Here is a 21,358-nt window from a genome sequence, read left to right on the forward strand (position 1 = left end):
TTGAAGAGAGTAGTGGTTCTCCCAGCACGCAGCTGGAGATCTGAGAACGGACAGACTGCCTCCTAAAGTGGGTCCCTGACCCCCGAGCAGCCTAACTGGGAGGCACCCCCCAGTAGGGACAGACTGACGCCTCACTCGGCCAGGTACTCCTCTGAGACAAAACTTCCAGAGAAACTATCAGACAGCTGAATTTGTGGTCTCACGAAAATCCGCTGTTCTGCAGCCACCGCTGCTGACACCTAGCCAAACAGGGTCTGGAGTGGACCTCTAGCAAACTCCAACAGACCTGCAGCTGAGGGTCCTGTCTGGTAGAAGGAAAACTAACAAACAGAAAGGACATCCACACCAAAAATCCATCTGTACATCACCATCATCAAAGACCAAAAGTAGATAAAACCACAAAGATGGGGAAAAAACAGAGCAGAAAAACTGGAAACTCTAAAAAGCAGAGCACCTCTCCTCCTCCAAAGGAACGCAGTTCCTCACCAGCAACGGAACAAAGCTGGACGGAGCATGACTTTGACGAGTTGAGAGAAGAAAGCTTCAGACGATCAAACTACTCCGAGCTATGGGAGGAAATTCAAAACAATAGCAAAGAAGTTAAAAACTTTGAAAAAAAATTAAACGAATGTATAACTAGAATAACCAATGGAGAGAAGGGCTTAAAGGAGCTGATAGAGCTGAAAGCAAAGTATCGAGAACAACGCGAAGATTGCAGAAGCCTTGGTGGCCGATGCGATCAACTGGAAGAAAGCGTATCGCTGATGGAAGATGAAATGAATGAAATGAAGCGAGAAGAGAAGTTTAGAGAAAAAAGAATAAAAAGAAACGAACAAAGCCTCTAAGAAATTTGGGACTATGTGAAAAGACAAAACCTACGTCTGATTGGTGTACCTGAAAATGACGAGGAGAATGGAACCAAGTTGGAAAACACTCCGCAAGATATTATCCAGGAGAACTTCCCCAATCTAGCAAGGCAGGCCAACATTCAGATTCAGGAAATACAGAGAATGCCACAAAGATACTCCTCGAGAAAAGCAACTCCCAGACACGTAATGGTCAGATTCACCAAAGTTGAAATGACAGAAAAAATGTTAAGGGCAGCCAGAGAGAAAGCTCGGGTTACCCACAAAGGGAAGCCCATCAGATTAACAGCTGATCTCTCGGCAGAAACTCTACAAGCCAGAAGAGAGTGGGGGCCAATATTCAACATTCTTAAAGAAAAGAATTTTCAACCCAGAATTTTATATCTAGCCAAACTAAGCTTCATAAGTGAAGGAGAAATAAAATACTTCACAGACAAGCAAATGCTGAGTGATTTTGTCACCACGAGGCCTGCCCTAAAAGAGCTCCTGAAGGAAGCACTAAACATGGAAAGGAACAACCGGTACCAGCCCCTGCAAAAACATGCCAAATTGTAAAGACCATTGAGGCTAGGAACAAACTACATCAACTAACGAGCAAAATAACCAACTAACATCATAATGACAGGATCAGATTCACACATAACAATATTAACTTTAAATGTAAATGGGCTAAATGCTCCAATCAAAAGATACAGACTGGCAAACTGGATAAGGAGTCAAGACCCATCAGTGTGCTGTATTCAGGAAATCCATCTCACATGCAGAGACACACATAGACTCAAAATAAAGGGATAGAGGAAGATCTATCAAGCAAATGGAAAACAAAAAAAGGCAGGGGTTGCAATCCTAGTCTCTGATAAAATAGACTTTAAACCAACAAAGATCAAAAGAGACAAAGAAGGCTGTTACATAATGGTAAAGGGATCAATTCAACAAGAAGAGCTAACTATCCTAAATATATATGCACCCAACACAGGAGCACCCAGATTCATAAAGCAAGTCCTCAGCGACCTACAAAGGGACTTAAACTCCCACACAATAATAATGGGAGATTCTAACACCCCACTGTCAACATTAGACAGATCAACGAGACAGAAAGTTAACAAGGATATCCAGGAATTGAACTCAGCTCTGCACAAAGTGGACCTAATAGACATCTACAGAACTCTCCACCCCAAATCAACAGAATATACATTCTTTTCAGCACCACACCACACCTATTCCAAAATTGACCACATAGTTGGAAGTAAAGCACTCCTCAGCAAATGTAAAAGAATAGAAATTACAACAAACTGTCTCTCAGACCACAGTGCAATCAAACTAGAACTCAGGATTAAGAAACTCATTCAAAACCGCTCAGCTACATGGAAACTGAACAACCTGCTCCTGAATGACTATTGGGTACATAATGAAATGAAGGCAGAAATAAAGATGTTCTTTGAAACTAATGAGAACAAAGACAAAACATACCAGAATCTCTGGGACACGTTCAAAGCAGTGTGTAGAGGGAAATTTATAGCACTAAATGCCCACAAGAGAAAGCAGGAAAGATCCAAAATTGACACCCTAACATCACAATTAAAAGAACTAGAAAAGCAAGAGCAAACACATTCAAAAGCTAGCAGAAGGCTAGAAATAACTAAAATTAGAGCAGAACTGAAGGAAATAGAGACGCAAAAAATCCTTCAAAAAATTAATGAATCCAGGAGCTAGGTTTTTGAAAAGATCAACAAAATTGATGGACCGCTAGCAAGACTAATAAAGAAGAAAAGAGAGAAGAATCAAATGGATGCAATAAAAAATGAAAAAGGGGATATCACCACCGATCCCAGAGAAATATAATCTACCATCAGAGAATACTACAAACACCTCTATGCAAATAAACTAGAAAATCTAGAAGAAATGGACAAATTCCTCGACAAATACACCGTCCCAAGACTAAACCAGGAAGAAGTTGAATCTCTGAATAGACCAATAACAGGCTTTGAAATTGTGGCAATAATCAACAGCTTACCAACCAAAAAGAGTCCAGGACCTGATGGATTCACAGCCGAATTCTACCAGAGGTACAAGGAGGAACTGGTACCATTCCTTCTGAAACTATTCCAATCAATAGAAAAAGAGGGAATCCTCCCTAACACATTTTATGAAGCCAGCATCGTCCTGATACCAAAGCCTGGCAGAGATATAACCAAAAAAGAGAATTTCAGACCAATATCCTTGATGAACATTGATGCAAAAATCCTCAATAAAATACTGGCAAACCGAATCCAGCAGAACATCAAAAAGCTTATCCACCATAATCAAGTGGGCTTCATCCCTGGGATGCAAGGCTGGTTCAACATATGCAAATCAGTAAATGTAATCCAGCATATAAACAGAACCAAAGACAAAAACCACATGATTATCTCAATAGATGCAGAAAGGGCCTTTGACAAAATTCAACAACCCTTCATGCTAAAAACTCTCAATAAATTAGGTATTGATGGGACGTATCTCAACATAATAAGAGCTATCTATGACAAACCCACAGCCAATATCATACTCAATGGGCAAAAACTGGAAGCATTCCCTTTGAAAACTGGCACAAGATAGGGATGCCCTCTCTCACCACTCCCAGTCAACATAGTGCTGGAAGTTCTGGCCAGGGCAATCAGGTAGGAGAAGGAAATAAAGGGATTCAATTAGGAAAAGAGGAAGTCAAATTGTCCCTGTTTGCAGATGACATGATTGTATATCTAGAAAACCCCATTGTCTCAGCCCAAAATCTCCTTAAGCTGATTAGCAACTTCAGCAAAGTCTCAGGATACAAAATCAATGTACAAAAATCACAAGCATTCTTGTACAGCAATCACAGACAAACAGAGAGCCAAATCATGAGTGAACTCCCATTCACAATTGCTTCAAAGAGAATAAAATACCTAGGAATCCAACTTACAAGGGATGTGAAGGACCTCTTCAAGGAGAACTACAAACCACTGCTCAATGAAATAAAAGAGGATACAAACAAATGGAAGAACATTCCATGTTCATGGGTTGGAAGAATCAATATCGTGAAAATGGCCATACTGTCCAAGGTAATTTATAGATTCAATGCCATCCCCATCAAGCTACCAATGACTTTCTTCACAGAATTGGAAAAAACTACTTTAATGTTCATATGGAACCAAAAAAGAGCCCGCATCGCCAAGTCTATCCTAAGCCAAAAGAACAAATCTGGAGGCATCATGCTACCTGACTTCAAACTATACTACAAGGCTACAGTAACCAAAACAGCATGGTACTGGTACCAAAACAGAGACATAGATCAATGGAACAGAACAGAGCCCTCAGAAATGATGCCGCATATCTACAACTATCTGATCTTTGACAAACCTGACAAAAACAAGAAATGGGGAAAGGATTCCCTATTTAATAAATGGTGCTGGGAAAACTGGCTAGCCATATGTAGAAAGCTGAAACTGGATCCCTTCCTTACACCTTATACAAAAATTAATTCAAGATGGATTAAAGACTTAAATGTTAGACCTAAAACCATTAAAATCCTACAAGAAAACCTAGGCAATACCATTCAGGACATAGGCGTGGGCAAGGACTTCATGTCTAAAACACCAAAAGCAATGGCAACAAAAGCCAAAATTGACAAATGGGATCTAATTAAACTAAAGAGCTTCTGCACAGCAAAAGAAACTACCATCAGAGTGAACAGGCAACCTACAGAATGGGAGAAAATTTTTGCAACCTACTTATCTGACAAAGGGCTAATATCCAGAATCTACAATGAACTCAAACAAATTTACAAGAAAAAAACAAACAACCCCATCAAAAAGTGGGCGAAGGACATGAACAGACACTTCTCAAAAGAAGACATTTATGCAGCCAAAAAACACATGAAAAAATGCTCATCATCACTGGCCATCAAGAGAAATGCAAAACAAAACGACAGTGAGATACCATCTCACACCAGTTAGAATGGCCATCATTAAAAAGTCAGGAAAAAACAGGTGCTGGAGAGGATGTGGAGAAATAGGAACACTTTTACACTGTTGGTGGGACTGTAAACTAGTTCAACCATTGTGGAAGTCAGTGTGGCGATTCCTTAGGGATCTAGAACTAGAAATACCATTTGACCCAGCCATCCCATTACTGGGTATATACCCAAAGGACTATAAATCATGCTGCTATAAAGGCACCTGCATACGTATGTTTATTGTGGCACTATTCACAAGAGCAAAGAGTTGGAACCAACCCAAATGTCCAACAACGATAGACTGGATTAAGAAAATGTGGCACATATACACCATGGAATACTATGCAGCCATAAAAACTGATGAGTTCATGTCCTTTGTAGGGACATGGATGAAACTGGAAAACATCATTCTCAGTAAACTATCTCAAGGACAAAAAACCAAACACCGCATGTTCTCACTCATAGGTGGGAATTGAACAATGAGAACTCATGGACACAGGAAGGGGAACATCACACTCCGGGGACTGTTGTGGGGTTGGGGTAGGGGGGAGGGACAGCATTAGGAGATATACCTAATGCTAAATGATGAGTTAATGGGTGCAGCAAAACAACATGGCACATGGATACAAATGTAACAAACCTGCACATTGTGCACATGTACCCTAAAACCTAAAGTATAATAATAAGATAAAATAAAATAAAATTTAAAAAAAACGAAAAAACAAAACAAAACAAAAAGAAGACCTCTATGCACATAAACTAGAAAATCTAGAAGAAATGGATGAAATCCTGGACACACACACTCTTCCAAGACTGAACCAGGAAGAAACGGAATCCCTGAATAGACCAATAATGAGTTCTGGAATTGAGGCAGTAATAACTAGCTCACCAACCAAAAAAAGCCCAGGACCAGAAAGATCCACAGCTAAATTCTACCACAGGTACAAAGAAGAGCTGTCACCACTTCTACTGAAACTATTCCAAAAGACTGAAAAGGAGGGACTCCTCCCTAACCTATTTATGAGGCCAGCATCATCCTGATACCAAAACCTGGTGGAGATACTACAAAAAAGGAAAATGTCAAGCCAATATCCTTAATGAACACTGATGCAAAAAGCTTCAGTAAAATACTGGCAAACTGAAGCCAGCAGCACATCAAAAAGCTTACCCACCATGATCAAGTTGGCTTCATCCCCAGGATGCAAGGTTGGTTCAACAACATACACAAATCAATAAATGTGATTCATCATATAAACTGAATTAAAGACATTATTACCTCAATAGACACAGAAACGGCCTTCGATAAAATTCAACACTCCTTCATGTTAAAAACTCTCAACAAACTAGGTATTGAAGGAACATACCTCAAAATAATAAGAGCCACATATGACAAACCCATAGCCAATACCATATTGAATGGGCAAAAACTGGAATCATTCCCTTTGAAAACTGGCACAAGACAAGGATCCCTTCTCTCACCACTCCTACTCAACACAGTTTTGGAAGTTCTGGCAAGGGCAATCAGGAAAGAGAAAGAAATAAAGGTATTTAAATAGGAAGAGAGGAAGTCAAATTATCTTTGTCTGCAGATGACATGATCCTATATTTAGAAAACCTCATCTTCTTAGCACAAAAGCTTCTTAAGCTATTAAGCAATTTCAGCAGTCTCAGGATACAAAATCAATGTGCAAAAATCTCTAGCATTCCTATACACCAACAACAGGCAATCAGAGAGCCAGTGAATGAACTCCCATTCACAATTGCTACAAAAAGAATAAAATACCTAGGAATACGGCTAATGAGGGAGGTAAAGAAACTTTTCAAGGAGAACTACAAACCACTGCTCAAAGAAATCAAAGTGGATACAAGCAAATAGAGAAACATTCCATGCTCATGGATAGGAAGAATCAATATTGTGAAAATGGCAATACTGCCCAAAGTAATTTATAGATTCAATGCTATTCCCACTAAACTACCATTGACATTCTTCACAGAATCAGAAAAAAGCTATTTTAAAATTTATATGGAACCAAATAGCTGAGACGATCCTAAGCAAAAAGAACAAAGCTGGAGGTATCATTCTACCCATCTTCAAACTATACTATTATAGTAACCAAAACAGCATGGGACTGGTACAAGAACAGACACATAGACCAAAGGAACAGAATAGAGAACTCAGAAATAAGACCACACACCTACAAACATCTGATCTTCAACAAATGTGACAAAAGCAAGCAATGGGGAAAGGACACCCTATTTAATAAATGGTGCTGGGAGAGCCGGCTAGCCATATGCAGAAAATTGAAACTGGACCCCTTCCTTACACCCTACACGAGAATTAACTCAAGATGGATTACAGACTTAAATGTAAAACCCAAAACTATAAAAACCCTAGAATAAAATCTAGGCAATACGCTTCAGGACACAGGCACAGGGAAAGATTTCATGAAGAAAACACCAAAAGCAATTGCAACAAAAGCAAAAATTGACAAATGGCATCAAATTAAAATCAAAATAAGGAGCTTCCATTCAGCAAAAGAAACTATCATGAGAGTAAATAGACAACCTACAGAACAGGAGAAAATTTCTGCAATCTATCTATCTGACAAAGGTCTAATATCCAGAGTCTACAAGGAACTTGAACAAATTTACAAGAAAAAAAACAACCCCATTAAAAAGCAGGCAATGGACATGAACAGACACTTTTCAAAAGATGACATACATGTGGCCAACCAACATTATGAAAAAAAGCTCAACATCACTGATCATTAGAGAAATGTAAATCAAAACCACATTGAGATACCATCTCATGCCAGTCAGAATGGCAATTATTAAAAAGTCAAAAAACAACAGATGCTGGCGAGGTTGCAGAGAAAAAGGAACGCTTACACTGTTGGTAGTGTAAATTAGTTCAACCATTGTGGAAGACGTTGTGGCAATTCCTCAAAGACCTACAACCAGAAATACCATTTGACCTAGCAATCCCATTACTGGGTATATACCCAAAGGAATATAAATTATTATTTTATAAGGATACATGAACACATATGTTCACTGCAGCATTATTCACAATAGCAAAGACATGGAATCAACCTAAATGCCCATGAGTGATAGACTGGATAAAGAAAATGTGGCACATATATATTCTGGAATACTACACAGCCATAAAAAGGAATGATATCATGTCCTTTGCAGAGACATGGATGGAGATGGAAGCCATTATCCTCAGCAAACTAACACATGAACAGAAAACCAAACACCACATGTTCTCACTTATAAGTGGGAGCTGAATGATGACAACACATGGACATATGCAGGGGAACATACTGGAACCTGTTGGGGAGGTTGGGGAGGGAGAGCATTAAGAATAATAGCTAATGGATGCTGAGCTTAATACCTAGGTTATGCAATGATTTGTACAGCAATCCACCATGTCACATGTTTACCTATATAACAAACCTGTACATCCTGCACATGTACCCTTAAACTTAAAAGTGGAAGGAAAAAAAACCCATAAGAATGGCCAACAGGTATATGAAAAGGTGTTGAACATCACTAATTATCAGGAAATGTAAATTAAAATCACTATATTATAGACAACAAATACAGGTGATGGTGTGGAAAAAAGGGAATGCTAGTACACTGTTGGTGGGAATGCAGATTGGTACAACCATTATGGAAACAGTATTGAGATTTCTAAAGATATTAAAAATGGAATTACCATATTACCCAGCAACCTCTTCTCTGGGTATATACCCAAACAAGAAATCATTACCTCATAAAGATATCTGCACTCCCATGTTCCTTGCAGACTGTTCATAATAGTTAAGATATGGAAACAGCCTAAAGGTCTGTTGATGAACTAATGCATAAGAAAAATGTGGTGTGTGTGTGTGTGTGTATATATATATATATATATATACATATTTTTTTTTTTTTTTTTTTTTGAGACGGAGTCTTGCTCTGTCACCCAGACTGGAGTGCAGTGGCACAATCTCGGCTTACTGCAGGCTCTTCCCGCCCGGGGTTCATGCCATTCTCCTGCCTCAGCCTCCCGAGTAGCTGGGACTACAGGTGCCAGCCACCACGCCCAGCTAATTTTTTGTATTTTTAGTAGAGACGGGGTTTCACCATGTTAGCCAGGATGGTCTTGATCTCCTGACCTCATGATCTGCCTGCCTCAGCCTCCCAAAGTGCTGGGATTACAGGCATGAGCCACCGCGCCTGGTGTGTATATATATATAAAACATAGTATACACACACACGCACACACACAATGGAATATTATTCAGCCTTATAAAAGAATGAGATTCTATGATTTGCCACAACATGGCTGGACCTGGAGGACATTGCTAACACACTAACTGAAATAAGCCAGTCACAGAAAGAAAAATATTGCATGTTCTCACTCATATGTGAAACGTTTTTTTAAAAAGTCAAATATACAGAGATAGAGAATAAAACAGTAGCTATCAGAGGCAGGAAGGGTGGGAACAGGGGAAGAAATGGGGAGATGTAGGTCAAACAATACACAAAAAAGCAGATACATATTGTGAACAAGTCTAGAGACCTAATGTACAACATAAAGACTACAGTTAATAAAATTATTTTGGATTAGGGATTCTTGTTAAGTAAGATTTAGCTGCCCTTGTCAAAAAAAAAAAAACTATGTGAGATGAGAGTTATATTAATTTGCATCACTATAGTAACCATTTTACTAGCTATATGAATCACATAACATCATGTTGTAAACCTCAAATATGCCATATAAAATTTATTTTTTAAAAAAGAAAACTCGGTTAAAAGACAAGGAAGTTAAGAAAGCGTGTTGATAATCTGAAAATGAATTCTGGGTACATTAAAAGATTTTGGAAGTTGGTAGGCTTGGTTCTTAAGTATATAAAAACATCTAGTATTTTTCTACTTCCTTGTTGCAGATATGACACTAGGATAAATTATTTTTATGACAACAGTCATGACTTTTTTCAAGGATTCACAATGGAATGAAGATAAGGCAAGAGGAAAGGGCATGTTACTATTAAGTACAAACTCTGCTACCCACTGTTAGGTATCTTAGAAATGTTGCCTTATTTAATTATCATAGAAACACGGTGAGATGACTGATTCTCACATATACAAAAGTGATTAAGAAACTCAAGTTGAAAGAAGTAATATGCCCAACAGTACACAGCTAGTAAAAGTAGCAGCACTGTAATTCAAATCTGAGTCTCTAACTCCAGCATGTTCCTGAAAAAAAAAAAAAAAAAAAAAAAACAGGAATAAAAAAGGAGATAAAGAAAAAATAAGGGGCAAAGACTGAAGAAAGAAGAGAGTTAAAGGAGAGAGAAACTTTCCATTAGTAACTAGGTAAGAGTGGGAAATAAGAAAAGGAATTAAGATATACGTTTGCAAAAAATGATTATCTGAAACAAAATTAGCTAATTTGTTCACAACAGAAAAAAGGGAGAGGATGAATTGCAAATCAGTTTTAAGGGAACTTGTAGTGTATTTCAATTCCCTACTCACAAAGATAAGTTCAGCTCAAAAATGTTAATTATTATGTATTCACCTTGGGACACCAGATATTCCTATGTGAATGATGCCACCATTGCACAAATAATTCCGTAAGTCTTTCAAAACTGCCTTCAGAGTTAAGTTTATGAGCAAGAAAACAAGCCTCATTACTTGATCCCCACATCTTGTTTCTGACAAAAAGTGATATGAACCAACTCTAGTTTGGTTTCTAGATGATATGAACCATCATCTAGTTTACTCACCCAACAAGTAGAAAGCTTCAAATTGTTTATACCTACTTACAGCCTCTCTACCCTATACCTACACTTTTTTAAAAAATCCCAGTTTACCTTTATTCTATTACTAGTTTTATAATGAACTGGTCAATGTTTTTGAAACCTCATCTTTGTTTTAAAAACTTAGAAAATTAATAAGAGGCAGGTGGAGCCAAGATGGCCGAATAGGAACAGCTCCAGTCTACAGCTCCCAGTGTGAGCAACACAGAAGACAGGTGATTCTGCATTTCCAACTGAGGTGTCAGGTTCATCTCCCTGGGGAGTGTCAGACACTGGGTGCAGCACACCGAGCATGAGCCGAAGCAGGGCGAGGCATCGCCTCACCTAGGAAGCGCAAGGGGTCAGGGAATTCCCTTTCCTAGTCAAAGAAAGGGGTGACAGACGGCACCTGGAAAATCGGGTCACTCCCACCCTAGCACTGTGCTTTTCTAACAGTCTTAGCAAACGGCACACCAGGAGATTATATCCTGCGCCTGGCTCGGAGGGTCCTACGCCCACAGAGCCTCGCTCATTGCTAGCACAGCAGTCTGAGATCAAACTGCAAGGCAGCAGCGAGGCAGGGGGAGGGGGGCCTGCCATTGCCCAGGCTTGAGTAGGTAAACAAAGCAGCCAGGAAGCTCCAACTGGGTGGAGCCCACTACAGCTCAAGGAGGCCTGCCTGCCTCTGTAGACTCCACCTCTGGGGGCAGGGCATAGCCAAACAAAAGGCAGCAGTAACCTCTACAGACTTAAATGTCCCTGTCTGACAGATTGGAAGAGAGTAGTGGTTCTCCCAGCACGCAGCTTGAGATCTGAGAGCAGACAGACTGCCTCCACAAGTGGGTCCCTGACCCCCGAGTAGCCTAACTAGGAGGCACCCCCCAGCAGGGGCAGACTGATACCTCACATGGCTGGGTACTCCTCTGAGACAAAACTTCCATAGGAACAATCAGGCAGCAACATTTGCTGTTCACCAATATCCGCTGTTCTGCAGCCTCTGCTGCTGATACCCAGGCAAACAGGGTCTGGAGTGGACCTCCAGCAAACTCCAACAGACCTGAAGCTGAGGGTCCTGATTGTTAGAAGGAAAACTAACAAACAGAAAGGACATCTACACCAAAACCCCATCTGTACATCACCATCATCAAAGACCAAAGGTAGATAAAACTACAAAGATGGGGAAAAAAACAGAGCAGAAAAACTGGAAACTCTAAAAATCAGAGCACCACTCTTCCTCCAAAGGAACGCAGCTCCTCACCAGCAACGGAACAAAGCTGGACAGAGAATGACTTTGACGAGTTGAGAGAAGGCTTCAGACAATCAAATTACTCTGAGCCAAAGGAGGAAGTTCGAACCCATGGCAAAGAAGTTACAAACCTTGAAAAAAGATTAGACGAATGGCTAACTGATGGAGCTGAAAACCATGGCACAAGAAGTACATGACGAATGAAGAAGCCTCAGTAGCTGATTCGATCAACTGGAAGAAAGGGTATCAGTGATAGACGATCAAATGAATGAAATGAAGAGAGAGGAGAAGTTTAGAGAAAAAAGAACAAAAAGAAATGAACAAAGCCTCCAAGAAATATGGGACTAAGTGAAAAGACCAAATCTACGTCTGATTGCTGTACTTGAAAGTGACAGGGAGAATGGAACCAAGTTGGAAAACACTCTGCAGGATATTATCCAGGAGAACTTCTCCAATCTAGCAAGGCAGGCCAACATTCAAATTCAGGAAATACAGAGACCGCCACAAAGATACTCCTCGAGAAGAGCAACTCAAAGACACATAATTGTCAGATTCACCAAAGTTGAAATGAAGGAAAAAATGTTAAGGGCAGCCAGAAAGAAAGGTCGGGTTACCCATAAAGGGACGCCCATCAGACTAACAGCTGATGTCTCGGCAGAAACTCTACAAGCCAGAAGAGAGTGGGGGCCAATATTCAACATTCTTAAAGAAAAGAATTTTCAACCCAGAATTTCATATCTAGCCAAACTAAGCTTCATAAGTGAAGGAGAAATAAAATCCTTTACAGACAAGCAAATGCTGAGAGATTCTGTCAACACCAGGCCTGCCCTACAAGAGCTCCTGAAAGAAGCACTAAACATGGAAAGGAACAACTGGTACCAGCCACTGCAAAAACATGCCAAATTGTAAAGACCATCAAGGCTAGGAAAAAACTGCATCAACTAACGAGCAAAATAACCAGCTAACATCATAATGACAGGATCAAATTCACACATAACAATATTAACCTTAAATGTAAATGGGCTAAATGCTCCAGTTAAAAGACACAGACTGGCAAATTGGATAAAGAGTCAAGACCCATCAGTGTGCTGTGTTCAGGAAACCCAAGACTTTAATACCCCACTGTCAATATCAGACAGATCAACGAGACAGAAAGTTAACAAGGATATCCAGGAATTGAACTCAGCTCTGCACCATGCAGACCTAATAGACATCTACAGAACTCTCCACCCCAAATCAACAGAATATACAATCTTTTCAGCCACCACACCACACCTATTCCAAAATTGACCACATAGTTGGAAGTAAAGCACTCCTCAGCAAATGTAAAAGAACCGAAATTATAGCAAACAGTCTCTCAGACCACAGTGAAATCAAACTAGAACTCAGGATTAAGAAACTCACTCAAAACCACTCAACTACATGGAAACTGAACCTGCTCCTGAATGACTACTGGGTACATAACGAAATGAAGGCGGAAATAAAGATGTTCTTTGAAACCAACGAGAAGAAAGACACAACATACCAGAATCTCTGGGACACATTCAAAGCAGTGTGTAGAGGGAAATTTATAGCACTAAATGCCCACAAGAGAAAGCAGGAAAGATCTAAAATTGACATCCTAACATCACAATTAAAGAACTAGGGAAGCAAGAGCAAACATACTGAAAAGCTAGCAGAAGGCAAGAAATAACTAAGATTAGAGCAGAACAGAAGGAAATAGAGACACAAAAAACCCTTTGAAAAATCAATGAATCCAGGAGCTGGTTTTTTGAAAAGATCAACAAAATTGATAGACCGCTAGCAAGACTAATAAAGAAGAAAAGAGAGAAGAATCAAAGAGACACAATAAAAAATGATAAAGGGATATCACCACCGATCCCACAGAAATAGAAACTACCATCAGATAATACTATAAACACCTCTACGCAAATAAACTAGAAAATCTAGAAGAAATGGATAAATTCCTCAATACATACACCCTTCCAAGACTAACCCAGGAAGAAGTTGAATCTCTGAATAGACCAATAACAGGCTTTGAAATTGAGGCAATAATTAATAGCTTACCAACCAAAAACAGTCCAGGACCAGATGGATTCACAGCCTAATTCTACCAGAGGTACAAAGAGGAGCTGTTACCATTCCTTCTGAAACTATTCCAATCAATAGAAAAAGAGGGAATCCTCCCTAACTCATTTTATGAGGCCAGCATCATCCTGATACCAAAGCCTGGCAGAGACACAAGAAAAAAAGAGAATTTTAGACCAATATTCCTGATGAACATCGATGCAAAAATCCTCAACAAAATACTGGCAAACTGAATCCAGCAGCACATCAAAAAGCTTATACACCATGATCAAGTGGGCTTCATCCCTGGGATGCAAGGCAGGTTCAACATATGCAAATCAATAAACGTCATCCAGCATATAAACAGAACCAATGACAAAAACCACATGATTATTTCAATAGATGCAGAAAAGGCCTTTGACAAAATTCAACAACACTTCATGCTAAAAACTCTCAATAAATTAGGTACTGATGGGACATATCTCAAAATAATAAGAGCTATCTATGACAAACCCACAGCCAATATCATACTCAATGGGCAAAAACTGGAAGCATTCCCTTTGAAAACTGGCACAAGACAGGGATGCCCTCTCTCACCACTCCTATTCAACATAGTGTTGGAAGTTCTGGCCAGGGCAATCAGGCAGGAGAAAGAAATAAAGGGTATTCAATTAGGAAAAGAGGAAGTCAAATTGTCCCTGTTTGCAGATGACATGATTGTATATCTAGAAAACCCCATTGTCTCAGCCCAAAATCTCCTTAAGCTGATAAGCAACTTCAGCCAAGTCTCAGGATACAAAATCAATGTGCAAAAATCACAAGCATTCCCATACACCAATAACAGACAAACAGAGAGCCAAATCATGAGTGAACTCCCATTCACAATTGCTTCAAAGAGAATAAAATACCTAGGAATCCAACTTACAAGGGATGTGAAGGACCTCTTCAAGGAGAACTACAAACCACTGCTCAATGAAATAAAAGAGGATACAAACAAATGGAAGAACATTCCACGCTCATGGGTAGGAATAATCAATATCGTGAAAATGGCCATATTGCCCAAGGTAATTTATAGATTCAATGCCATCCCCATCAAGCTACCAATGACTTTCTTCACAGAATTGGAAAAAACTACTTTAAAGTTCATATGGAACCAAAAAAGAGGCCGCATTGCCAATTCAATCCTAAGCCAAAAGAACAAAGCTGGAGGCATCATGCTACCTGACTTCAAATTATACTACAAGGCTACAGTAACCAAAACAGCATGGTACTGGTACCAAAACAGAGACATACATCAATGGAACAGAACAGAGCCCTCAGAAATGATGCCGCATATCTACAACTATCTGATCTTTGACAAACCTGACAAAAACAAGAAATGGGGAAAGGATTCCCTATTTAATAAATGGTGCTGGGAAAACTGGCTAGCCATATGTAGAAAGCTGAAACTGGATCCCTTCCTTACACCTTATACAAAAATTAATTCAAGATGGATTAAAGACTTAAATGTTAGACCTGAAACCATAAAAACCTTAGAAGAAAACCTAGACAATACCATTCAGAACATAGGCATGGGCAAGGACTTCATGTCTAAAACACCAAAAGCAATGGCAACAAAAGCCAAAATAGACAAATGGGATCTAATTAAACTAAAGAGCTTCTGCACAGCAAAAGAAACTACCATCAGAGTGAACAGGCAATCTACAGAATGGGAGAAAATTTTTGCAATCTACTCATCTGACAAAGGGCTAATATCCAGAATCTACAATGAACTCAAACAAATTTACAAGAAAAAAACAACCCCATCAAAAAGTGGGTGAAGGATATGAACAGACACTTCTCAAAAGAAGACATTTATGCAGGCAAAAGACACATGAAAAAATGCTCATCATCACTGGCCATCAGAGAAATGCAAATCAAAACCACAATGAGATACCATCTCACACCAGTTAGAATGGTGATCATTAAAAAGTCAGGAAACAACAGGTGCTGAAGAGGATGTGGAGAAATGGGAACACTTTTACACTGTTGGTGGGACTGTAAACTAGTTCAACCATTGTGGAAGTCGGTGTGGCGATTCCTCAGGGATCTAGAACTAGAAATACCATTTGACCCAATCATCCCATTACTGGGTATATACCCAAAGGATTATAAATCATGCTGCTATAAAGGCACATGCACACGTATGTTTATTGTGGCACTATTCACAATAGCAAAGACTTGGAACCAACCCAAATGTCCAATAATGATAGACTGGATTAAGACAATGTGGCACATATACACCATGGAATACTATGCAGCCATAAAAAATGATGAGTTCATGTCCTTTGTAGGGACATGGATGAAGTTGGAAACCATCATTCTCAGCAAACTATCGCAAGGACAAAAAACCAAACACCGCATGTTCTCATTCATAGGTGGGAATTGAACAATGAGAACACATGGACACAGGAAGGGGAACATCACACACCAGGGCCTGTTGTGGGGTAGGGCGAAGGGGGAGGGATAGCATCAGGAGATATCCCTAATGTTAAATGACGAGTTAATGGGTGTAGCACACCAACATGGCACACGTATACATATGTAACAAACCTGCACGTTGTGCATATGTACCCTAAAACTTAAAGTATAATAAAAAAAAGAAAATTAATAAGAATGCTATAAAACTACATGCAGTTGGTATGAAAATTATTAATCATTATTTGGTGATAGTCTTATTAGCAATAATTTCACTTTCTCCCTTTCCTTCTACCTCTCAGACTTCATCTACTTTTTGGCTGTGAGCTCTTTGTTGGTTTTTCTCATTCTGTCTTGCTCTCTACTGTTTCTTATTGCTTAATCTTGCTTTGTTGATGTGTATTATAAAAGAACTACTCTACGTGCTTCACACCCTAGAGATTTTTTTTCATATGGTAGTAACAAAGATCAAGTTAAATCCTTTAAATGAAAGGAAAAGTGTCAAAATAGTGTCTAGAGGGTGAATAAGTGGCTATGTTTGTAATTCTTTAATAGACTATCTTTATAGTCTACCTTTTTAGTGGATTAAAAAAAAAACAAAGAATGTAAAGAAGACTAAATTGGCTCCTCTAGGTTTGCTACATATCTTTGGTTGACAAGCAAAGGAACAGACTGGTAATTGGAAAGCTGATCTGACCCAAAGTGGAGAGAAGTATATTCCCCCACCATACAAAATTAGGCAGAAAAAAATAAGTATCTGCTCATATCCACATGTCCAATTTTAGTCTCAAGTCTACCACTAAACATATTTACTGATTTCCAGAAGTTATTAACAATAACAACAAGCTAATGTTCATTACATAGTAATCATGTGCTAGCACTCTGCTGAGACCTTCTGCTATAATTTGGATGCCATCCATTTAAATCTCATGCTAAATTGTAATCCCCAGTATTGGAGGTGAGGCCTGGTAGGAGGTGAATGGATCATGGGGGCAGATCCCTCATGGCTTGGTGCTGTCCTCACATCAGTGATTGAGTTCTTGCGAGATCTAGTTGCTTAAAATGTATGGCACCCCCCTACCCCGGCTCCTGCTCTCACCGTGTGATACACCAACTCATTCTTTGCCTTCTGCCATGACTGTAAGCAGCCCAAGGCCTCACCAGAAGCTGAGCAGATGTGGTGCCATGTTTCTTGTACAGCCTGCAAAACTGTGAGCCCATTAAACCTCTCTTCTTTATAAATTACCCAGGCTCAGAAATTTCTTTGTATCAATGCAAGAATGACCTAACACACCTGCTAAGATTGAGTGGTAAGCAGGATGAACATGAGTCCCCCTTTCCTCAAGAAGTTGATAATCTAATGAATAGAAAAGATATTAAAATAACTATTAAACAAAAGGATATTATAATTATAGTAATTGCTATGAAATAAAGTACAGGTTGCTTATAAAAGTAAATACAGGGAAACTGATGACTATGGAAAACTCATATTAAAGTTTAGACATGAAGGATAAATAGGAGTTAGGTGAAAACCATTCCAGTAAAAGCAAGCACGATGCAAGACGATGCTGTACAGAGTAACAGTTTGGTGTATTCACAGAACACAGAGGCTAATACAGCTTGACCGTGATGAGTAAAGGGGGAGAATGGTCATGATAAGTCTGGAGAATTGGCTAGGCATCATATTATATGGGCTATTGCAGGCTACACTAAGGATTTAGCATTTAATCCCCAGAACAGTAAGAATCTATTAAAGGGTTTTAGTCAGGAAACTGACATTTAGACTTGCAATCTCACATCATCTATGCTATGCAGAGAATAAAGCTGGATAAGAGAGTGTGTGTGTAGTGATTAAAGAAAAGGATACAGCCTAGGCAAGAGATTAATAGTGACTTGAATTAGGGAAGTGGCAGTGTTGATGGAGACAAAATGACATATTTGAGATATATTTAGAAGTAAGAATAAACAGGACTTTGTAATTGATTGTCTGTGGGGTATAAGGTGAAGAAGATATCACTCATAGTTTTCTGCTATGAGTAACTAGGGAGATAATGTATAATTAAGATGGGGAACACTGGAGAAGGAACTGGTCTGAGAGCAAGAACCAAGGTTCTATTTGGTACACAGTGAGTTTGAGATAACTGTTGGTAGACATACAACTGGATTCAGTTACAGAGATGGACTATAGGCCTGGAGCTCAGTAGGGAAGTCTGGGCTGAAGGCATAAATGTGGGAATTCATAGACATGCATAAGTATTATTTGAACTTCATGTGAGTAGTTACAAACACCTAAGAGTGTGGCATTAGAAAGAATGAACCTCAGGTATACTCACTCGAATGTCAACATTTAAGAGTTGGGTAGAAGAGGTGAAAAGGGGACCGAGAACGAGCAGCCTGCAAAGGAGGAAGAAAATCAGTAAAGATGATCATGGAAGCACAGAGTCCAGAGTGTTTAAGTAAGGTGGAAGTGGCCAAATATGATAGAATCCTTAAAGATTAATTCGCAAGATCAGCTTTAGTGAAAGACTATAAAAGATGCTGGATTGAAATTAGGTTAAAAAAATAGATAGTAGTATGGATAATCTTTATCATCAAGAAATCTGATCATCAGATTATCAGTATGGATAATCTTTATCATTCAAGAAATCTGGATCATCCCTGCACGAAGATTCATTATCTCACTTAATCCTTAAAATTACCATTATCCTTAATTTATAGATGAGGACACTGAAGTTTACCCCAAGGTTATGGGACAAGCCTAATTTTCTCATCTCATCTAGATGAGCCCTAAAAGTCCTTCTACTTCCATGAAAAAATGAAAAACTATACCTCTGTTTCTGTTCCACAGTCATAATAAATTTAGCATCTTTCACAAGAACAGAAGCAGCCTGCTGCACACCCTTCCTTGTTGCACAAAACTGAAAATAAATTCATAACATTTGTATTAATCATGTTAAAAACTGAATATACTAAAAAATAAGCTATCAACAATCCATACCACAAGTGTGGGTTTCTGATCAGAGTACATTTGTATAACACTGGCAATTTTGTAGTTGAGGGTTAAATCAAACTTAAATTCAGTTTGGTTACTACTGCAGGGAAATCCAAGGACCACTTTCTGAAGTTTCACTGGTCTATGGCTCTCATCCATTTTCAGACACACAGCTGGTCTTTCACCATCTGAAAGCCATTCTGCAATCTTTAAGACACAAAAACATGTGCATTAAAATTTTCTTCTAGTAAAGTTCTACTGCTAAAAACAACTCAATTACAAAGCACTTTAAGGTCAAGCTATAAAAGTATTTAATCAAGCATACTGTCTTTTTCAGTATGACATATTCCATTAATATTATTCTGTTGATATAGTGGTCAACACTACCAATAGTAGTATTTCAAGATTATACCCACTTTTCACCATGGTAAACTTCCAATTAATTATTATTATTTTGTTTTATTTTCCTTCATAAGAATCCAAAGAAAAATTTAAAATCAATTTTGTCATGGAGGCCAAATTTCTCACTATTATTTTAACTTCTTTGCTATTTTTGAAAACTATGCCTCAAAATGGCTGACATCTCTTTTGTGCTGTCCTAAATATTAGATAAATAGTAGCAAATTAATAGTTGGTTTAGGTTAGCAAGCATTGACAAGTTTTTAAGCAAACAACAAACACCTGAGAGATGCCAGTGCCAAAAGCAAACTTCAGACTCAAGCTAGAGTTACTAGTTAGTTTCTGGAACCGTGGTAAGCAATCCTTATCTTTACATAGCCCAGTTAATAATCAGGCTCCATGCCCTGCTATGAAACTGACTGCTGTTTTGACAGGTAGAAAACATTAAAATAATCTCAAGGTTATCATAAGATTATTTTATTTTAGGGATAAAATAATCCCTAATCTTGTGTGATCTTATCCCTAAGATCACACAAGAATTTACAGATAGAGGGGAGCAGAAGGCCAAGAATAAAAACCTTAATTTAGGGAAAAATAGAGGAAGAAGATCTGACGAAAGAGAGAGAAACAGCATTCACAGAAGTAGTGTTTATCACAAAGGGGAAAAGTTTCAAGAATTAGAGAGTACTAGTACATAATAATTGCTTACAAATAAGTAAGAAAAATTTAGTATTCCAAAGTGAAAAAAGGCAAATGACATAATCTGGCAAGTTTTAAAAAAAGAACTTAGTTGATAAATATATTAAAAATATTTACCTTAGTAGAAATCAAAGAAGTAAAAATTTTTTAAATGAGATACTACACTAAACAATAAATCCTATAAATATTTAAAAATAATGATAGCAATAATAATTCCATTATTATACTATCCAGTGTTAGGATACAGGAAAATAGCTTCTGGTAGAAGTGTAAATGAATATAACATTTATTGAAAGAAGTGCTTCTTTAGCGTTTTATATATCCTTTGATTCAGTTATTTCATTCTAAAAGTTCATCCTAAGGAAATAATCATGGATGTTTCAGATACATTAATTTCACTCTGTTTACAACAGCAAAAATTGGAAATAACTTAATCTTCCATTATTATAGTGTTTGATAAATAAATTACGATAAAACCACAAAAATAGTATTGAAGAATATTTAATGATATAAAAATGTTTAAAGGTGAAATGCAGGTCAAAAAAAAGAGTATGTATATTATAGTTCCTACATGCTTACAAAAAAAAGCATGTACATTATGCTTCCTACATGTGTAAAGATAAACACTAGGATTTAGTTTTGTTGTTTTAATAAACTAAATTTTTCTATATTATTCTTGATAAATATGAACAAAATAAGTTGTCATTTTAAGAACAAGAAAATGATTAATTGTGCCAAATTAACAATAAAGACAAAATATTCCATTGGAATAGACAATATAGTGGCTATTTGTGAAAACAATTTCTAAGAAGTAGTAGGGGAAAACCAGTATTATAGTAGGCTGAGAAGTAAGTAGGAGTGAGAAAGTAGAGT

General features: G+C 38.2%; 1 protein-coding gene across 12 annotated transcripts in view; it reads right to left on the reverse strand.

Annotated features, from left to right (window-relative positions):
• HFM1 (helicase for meiosis 1) overlaps positions 1 to 21,358 on the reverse strand; it is a 240,238-nt gene that overhangs the window by 91,628 nt on the left and 127,252 nt on the right. For all 12 annotated transcript variants that reach the window (XR_010117472.1, XM_063625390.1, XM_063625389.1 and 9 more), the window contains 2 exons: positions 19,394 to 19,594; positions 19,225 to 19,313 (listed from right to left, as the gene is read on the reverse strand). Coding sequence is in view for 11 of the 12 variants with exons in the window: in XM_063625390.1 (XP_063481460.1) it covers positions 19,225 to 19,313; positions 19,394 to 19,594 (290 nt within the window). In the remaining variant the exon portion in view is untranslated. The remainder of the gene's footprint in view (positions 1 to 19,224; positions 19,314 to 19,393; positions 19,595 to 21,358) is intronic.

Source organism: Symphalangus syndactylus, chromosome 12 (assembly GCF_028878055.3).
Source record: "Symphalangus syndactylus isolate Jambi chromosome 12, NHGRI_mSymSyn1-v2.1_pri, whole genome shotgun sequence".
Classification (NCBI taxonomy): Eukaryota; Metazoa; Chordata; class Mammalia; order Primates; family Hylobatidae; genus Symphalangus; species Symphalangus syndactylus.